Raw genomic sequence first — 6372 nt, 5'->3', positions numbered from 1 at the left:
TTTGCCGTAGAGTAATTTAGTTTTGAAAGTCCAGATGACCTTACAAACGAGATGACAAGATCAATGCGATCTCGTTTACATAAATCCGTAATAAATGCTTCTTCAAACATGCTCGGCTAATCAGGCATTGAAATAAAGGAAAGGATTGTTCTACATCGCACAAATAGACTGAAAAGTTGCGTATTATCTTCATAGTTGAACAAAGCAACTTGCAATACATAAATTATTTCCGAGGTGTAATTTTTTCATTAGGCCACTGGTAATAATTACGCTCGATGCAGACGAGCTCACATTGACCTGGTTAATATCAGAGAAGATCAAAGTTTAATAAGCCGAATTAAAGGCACGGTATGTAGAGGAAAAATTGGCCGCGATCATCACGCGATGAATTTTTTTCTTGAGGAGATGAGCCATGAAATCATCCTTGCAGACAAGCAATTTGTCTTTCGTGCAAAAATGCTTCCAGACGATACTCATACGCATCGATTTCCTAGCTGACTGGCAGATTTTACGGATTTTACAGCAGATAGCGTGCCGGTGCGATTCTTATTTATTGAACGCGCGCACAGTGATAAAATTGTGTAACATTCAACATTCGATTACATTTTGGGTTAAAATAAACCAAATCTTTTTTAAATTGAATTAAAATTGATTAGAGTTAAATTTCATCAGCTTAAATTTCATTTCATTAATTTGATGCTTTGAATAGTTCAAACATGGAGCAGCATTTTGCAACCCTTGCGCTTGTTCAAATAAATTTTATTTCGTATTTGAAGTTAAATGATGCGCCTGTCAACGAATAAGATGACTATCGCACACAATATATAACGTGTTGCTGAAGTCGAGTTGAACAGAATACACAATGAGATTTATCATTACTCGTCCATTCATCACTTTTATACAATTGCAAAATAAATTTGGACCGCGAAGAGCGATCGCTGCATGGGTGTTACAGTTGTTTTTCTTTTGTTGTGTCACAGGTTTAACATTGAACTCGCAAATCTGGCGATTAAACAAGACAGTGCAGTGCAGTCAGGCTGAAAAATGCATTCAATTTGAGATCACCTTGCCACGCGAGATTTAATTAAATACGAGTGAGCTTTCGAAACGAATTGATTTGTTAATTGTTGTATACTTGTAATTTAATTGCTGCGTTCGTGAAAATTCAGGGACTTTTTTTACCTTCACGGTTATCAGCGCTCCGCGTGCAGCCAAGCGTGATCTGTTTGCCAAACAATTTGGTGGCCCTTGTTCAGGTTACATAATTGAAAATTAATTAATTAAGCTGTAGTAATATGCGTCTCTTACATTTTGAATCCGTGCTGGTCTTAAAATCAGAAATTAAACAGGTTTTTCACCAATTCTTAGCTTGCGTTAAGTCTTAAATGTGAATGATAGTGCAAAAGCCTGGAAAATGCTTGTTGCCAACGCATAAACTCGTCCCTTAGGATTCAGTTAAAGCCTAAATTGACCTGAGAAGAACTGCAATTTTTTGAGAAAATTGGCTGGAAAGTTAGCGTGCTTTTCAAATGGTACTGGCTGTCTCCTTACTTGAAATCCGATTTAATTTCAAAACCAAGAGTTTCCCCAATAAGTGGCAGACTCCGTTGGACAGATCTCGACGAGAGGAATCGGAATACGCCAAGAAAATACGTTCAAACGCTGTAAATTTTGGAGAAAATTGGCACAATTTGAATTTTTACTGTAGGAAGGTCCTTTTTTATTATTGCAAATTGTTTATCGATCAATTGCGTATGGCATCCAACAATTCAAATAATTTTCAATTGTTGCCCGCAGTATCATTCCACTTTAACTATCCTAACTGTTTCTCTTCGTCATTGTAACCGCAACAATAAGAAGAAACCAACAGCCGAAGAGAGAGAAACCGCGATGAGGTGAAATGAAGAGGTGCGCCGAAAGGAAGAATTTGCTGCATGCAAGCAAGCAAGGTGATATATCTGTCGTCATGCACCGGTGTTACGCGAGATGAAGCGAGTACGAGGATGAGGATCTCTTCTCTGGTGATCTGATTTGAATCATGCGCCGGCTCTCCTTTCACCTGGCCACGCTCATCTGCCACCCACCGTGAGAAGCGCGCGCGGTAAGTGTGCATAATGTGCAAGGTCGCTTTCGCACGTGACGTCACACCGACCATCTCGTCCACCGACCGACCGCCGGCCGGTCCAGTGATATAAATCGAGCGAAATATTATTTTGCTGACCTGATTGCAAGTGTTTGATGCGCGGAGGCCGACGAGTTTGTCATAGTGAAATTATATGCTGCTTTCAAAAACACAAACGTTATAATTTTTCAATTTCACGCTCTTTACGCGGGCGAAAACAAATGGACCACCGTTTTTTTTTGGTCGGCAGGCAATTGAATCACTTTCTCTGCATGACCTCAACATCAAAGAGGAGCACTTTCGGCGGTTGGTCTTTTTATTTTAGGGTTGTGGATATATTACTAAAAATGTTTTCGGTAATTTAAAATTATCGATTTTGTATCTTTGGCTTATTGGATTATTTTCTGCTAAAATGGTCCATATTTTATTTATTTTGCCAAGCGCCTGAAGTGAAAGTCTGGTGTTCATAGGGATTAATTTCAGTTTAATTAACAAAACGCTTTAAGCCTTAAATCACTGTTTTTTTTAATACTTTTGTCACACACTGCTTACCTTCATAAAAAATGGAAGAAATATATCCCCTCACTTATGTTTTTCCAACAGTTAGGAGTGGACTGACATCCGAGGTAAATAAATTTGATAAAAATGTCAGTGCAATAAATTTTGAGACCCTGCGTTGGCATTGTCTCTAATAAATTCTGCAACTGTCAGAAAAAACGCCTATTTGTGCTCCCTCGGAAGGTAAAATTAAAAAGATATAATTGTCAAAACCTGACAACTACTTGTCTTCTGAAAAGATATAGTGAGCTGTGCACTTTAAAATATCTGAATGCATATCATTTAAAAATTAATCATTGTCATACATAAGTGTATAAAGGCAGGCGAAAAATGAGCAAACGAGGTGATTCTGAGGCCGCATTCTGTCCGCCAACATGCTTTCCTCTTTGTTCTTCTACTTGACGTTATTTTCAGGTAAGTGATCGCTTGATTCTTTTACATTGGTTTGACAAGAGAATTTTTTCCTCAGCCGTTGTTGGTCAGTGCCCCATTGCTAACATTACTGATCCCTTGGCTTTTCCATACGTGGTAAGCATTTTAGGCTGTTTTAATTTAAAATAAGTCGCAGTGTTAATTTTTTCTGCTCAATGGTTTTCATCGTATTAATATAATTTTTGCATTTTCTAAAAAAGTTTAGGGTGCAAGTACAGTCCGACCTGGGATACCCAATAACTTTTCCCGGTTTCGCGGTGAACCAGAATTACATCCTCACCTCTGACATGGCTTTCCGTAAAAAGTATGAATCAGTTTTTATTCTCAAAATGATTTTAATTCGAAGTCTTTGACGAAATTTTCGTTTTCACCAATCGAATAAGGTTAGGTTACCAAGTTTTCCGACATAAAATAGATACAATAATGTGTTTCATTACCCAAGCAGTATACAAACCTTTGTGTTTCGCTCTGATTGGTTGAGCCGTGGCGCATGCGTCAAATCTAGGGTAGATGGCTGGACAGTCAGCCGTCGCATAGACGGTCTGTGATGGCTCTACTTAGATTTGACGCATGCCCGGGATCGACCAATCAGAGCGAAGCACACAGGTACGTACTTCTATTAGGCGCCAAAAACACTTTGGAATTACATTACGCACGTCACGCTGAACTTCCGGTCGGAAAATTCGGACGCCTAACCTAATTTTAACCTTAGAAATCGATTGGTGTACACGACAATTTCGTCAAAGAATTAAATTTAATTAGCTTTTTTTGAATTGTCATTTTGACTTTATTAATTTTTAGTGCCGCCTTGATCAAAATTACCGATCAGTTTGGCGTGGTCTATCGGACACCGAAGAGTACTATAATCGCATCAGGACGCTTTGCCATCTTGAGAACATGCAGACCACTCCCCGGACCATATATTTCGATGTCGCAGTTCAGTTTCAATCGCCTCTCAGACAACTTGACCAACGCAGAATTTATCTTGTTCAATGAAAACGACGTATTTTTTTTAAATAATGTTTTTCTCCTTTTGTTGAATGACCATTAAATGCAGGACGTGCTGAAAAAAGTGAAACCCTTGACTGTGTTCAACGAGGGACACTGCGTGACCATCACCAACGACCTCTTTGAAAGTGTTTGCGTGGACATCAACGTGACTCCTGGCTTTTGCTCGGTCTGACACGCGCGTTGACAGCTTTAAATATCAACAATTTTGCTTTTTGCAGTATATTTCCGATGCCTTTGGAGATGGATCAACGCCGACTTTCTTCAGAGCTCCAGCGGTGGTGATCAATGGCCAGGTGAACGCGATTTACTCCTCTTCGTCCGAAATCGGCTGCAACGGCTGTAGCGTCAACGACCAAGTCGGCTTCTACTCCAGCTTCTTAAGCTGTATTGAATATTTACTCACAGAAATCCCAGGTGGAGTGGGCAATCCTTAGTGTTTGTTTGTCTCTGGATGAATAAAATTCAACTTTGAACATCAAATTCCTTGTATTGTTTTTCAATCTTCTCAGGTGATTATTCTATCTATATAAAAATACGAAATTAAATGAAATTTTCATTTGGTAATCCAATAATATTAGTTATTTGGTGCAAAATAGATGGCTTTTGAGCTAGTTTTTGAATTTGAAAGACATTTTAGAATTATTAAATGACGCAGCAGTCTCTTTATTAATTAATAAATTTCTTTTCCGTCAAAATAATTTATTAATTTTTTTCTCACTTTTGATGGCTTGAATCAGGCTTGAGGAGATGAATTCAGTTATTAAAACATTTGTTATTTTTAGATAAAACCACGGGGTATTAAATATTCATTCCAAAATGCCCTCCTGAAAGTAAAATCCTCAAAAATAAAATTGACCACAGTTCATCGTACTGGTTACCTTTAAGTGAATTTTTCTCTCAATGCAGACTTTTCCGCCAATCAATGCTATTAAAATAACTTTTAATTGAATTGAGTTTTCTGTTATTTGACCTTGAATTTTGTAACAGATTTGTTGCTATTATTCCACTCACTTAATTTATCAGAAAATTTGGAGCATATAAGATTCTTCTTGTGCTTTCTACAATTAATAAATTAAAAAAACGGTTCTCTCCGTTTGATGAAATAAAATAATGGACCATTTTTCGGCCGGCCGGCCGGCAATTGAATCACTTTCTCTCCGTCTGACAACATCTCGCAGCAACGAACCCATTTCGGACGGGACGTATCTTCAACTTCACATTCCATTGACGTGTCTGTCAAAACCTCGAGCCGCGCGCATATACAATGAGACCATAATGCAGCCGGCTGTATATACTTATTTATTGCGCACACTCGATACGCTTCTCGCAGTCGTCAATTAGTCTAATTTAACAGGCGGCGGGCAAAATGGAACGCGATCTGCGCGCGGTATATGCTAATGATACACAGCATGGTGTTGGCGGGAAAATTGTTGCGTACTCATCGTAATGCAAATTTAATGGCGATCGATATTTGATGAGATCGACAGCAACGAAAGAAATTAATAAAAATGAGATCATCGCAAAACTTCCTGGTTGAAATGGCAAATGGAGCGGAGAATTTTACTGTAAATGTCGTTTAAATTTCTTAAAGAATCACAATGTAGGGATTTTTTTGCACATCATCGAAAATTAATAAAAAAAATTGCGGAAAAACTATTTTATTCATCAAACAGTTTACGAAAATTCTTGGTCCGACACTGTAGAGATGATGATTACTCAAACAACAATTTGATCGACTCTGCTGTGCAAAAAACGTGTATAATGGTCTGCCTATAAATAGCAGTTCAGGTTTAGCAAGCCCGGCGCGTATAATTACGCGGCACAGATTATGCTAATTAAATCGTCTACTTGTTTCTGTTCTCAAGACTTGGAAGACAAGAGAGCAATCCCCCGGCCATTGCAGTAGCACATAATGGAATTCACTTCATTATGTCAACGCCGAACAATCAGGTGATAATTTAATTATATGCGCCGCGCACATGAACGGGACAATAGTTGCGCGCGGAGTGCAGATGGAAATATTCAATCACTCTCTGGAGAAACTCGATGCGCTCGTTTTTATGCCGCTGCAGTGCTCGTGACCAGTAGTTTGTTTAATGCAGATGCACCTCGCTGCAATGTTCGAACTACTACTGATCTTGCTCTTTATGGAGAGCAAAAGTTTGCTGTAAAGCACGCGTGCTGTTCATCTCCTTTTCACCCGCGTGAAGCAGAAGAACTAACTCGTGCTCTGACAGTACATATATGCC

The 6372-nt window shown here is 38.7% G+C and overlaps 1 protein-coding gene across 1 annotated transcript; it reads left to right on the top strand.

Annotated features, from left to right (window-relative positions):
- Positions 1–2240: 2240 nt before the first annotated feature.
- On the top strand, positions 2241–4603 carry LOC135944142 (uncharacterized). Its single transcript, XM_065490911.1, has 6 exons — positions 2241–3094; positions 3150–3208; positions 3313–3416; positions 3914–4115; positions 4170–4289; positions 4342–4603. The coding sequence occupies exons 1-6, from the start codon at positions 3055–3057 to the stop codon at positions 4555–4557; spliced, it is 741 nt and encodes a 246-aa protein (XP_065346983.1). The 5' UTR covers positions 2241–3054; the 3' UTR covers positions 4558–4603.
- The last annotated feature ends 1769 nt before the right edge of the window (positions 4604–6372 follow it).

The sequence above is a fragment of the Cloeon dipterum genome, chromosome 4 (assembly GCF_949628265.1).
Source record: "Cloeon dipterum chromosome 4, ieCloDipt1.1, whole genome shotgun sequence".
Classification (NCBI taxonomy): Eukaryota; Metazoa; Arthropoda; class Insecta; order Ephemeroptera; family Baetidae; genus Cloeon; species Cloeon dipterum.
This window is presented reverse-complemented; position numbering and strand designations above follow the sequence as displayed.

Excerpts from the sequence above, each read along its gene's own strand:
- LOC135944142 (XM_065490911.1), top strand. The coding sequence starts at position 3,055 with ATGCTTTCCTCTTTGTTCTTCTACTTGACGTTATTTTCAG. Across the intron at positions 3,095-3,149 it reads CTACTTGACGTTATTTTCAG|CCGTTGTTGGTCAGTGCCCC; the intron begins GTAAGTGATCGC and ends TTTTTTCCTCAG. Across the intron at positions 4,116-4,169 it reads TCTTGTTCAATGAAAACGAC|GACGTGCTGAAAAAAGTGAA; the intron begins GTATTTTTTTTA and ends CATTAAATGCAG.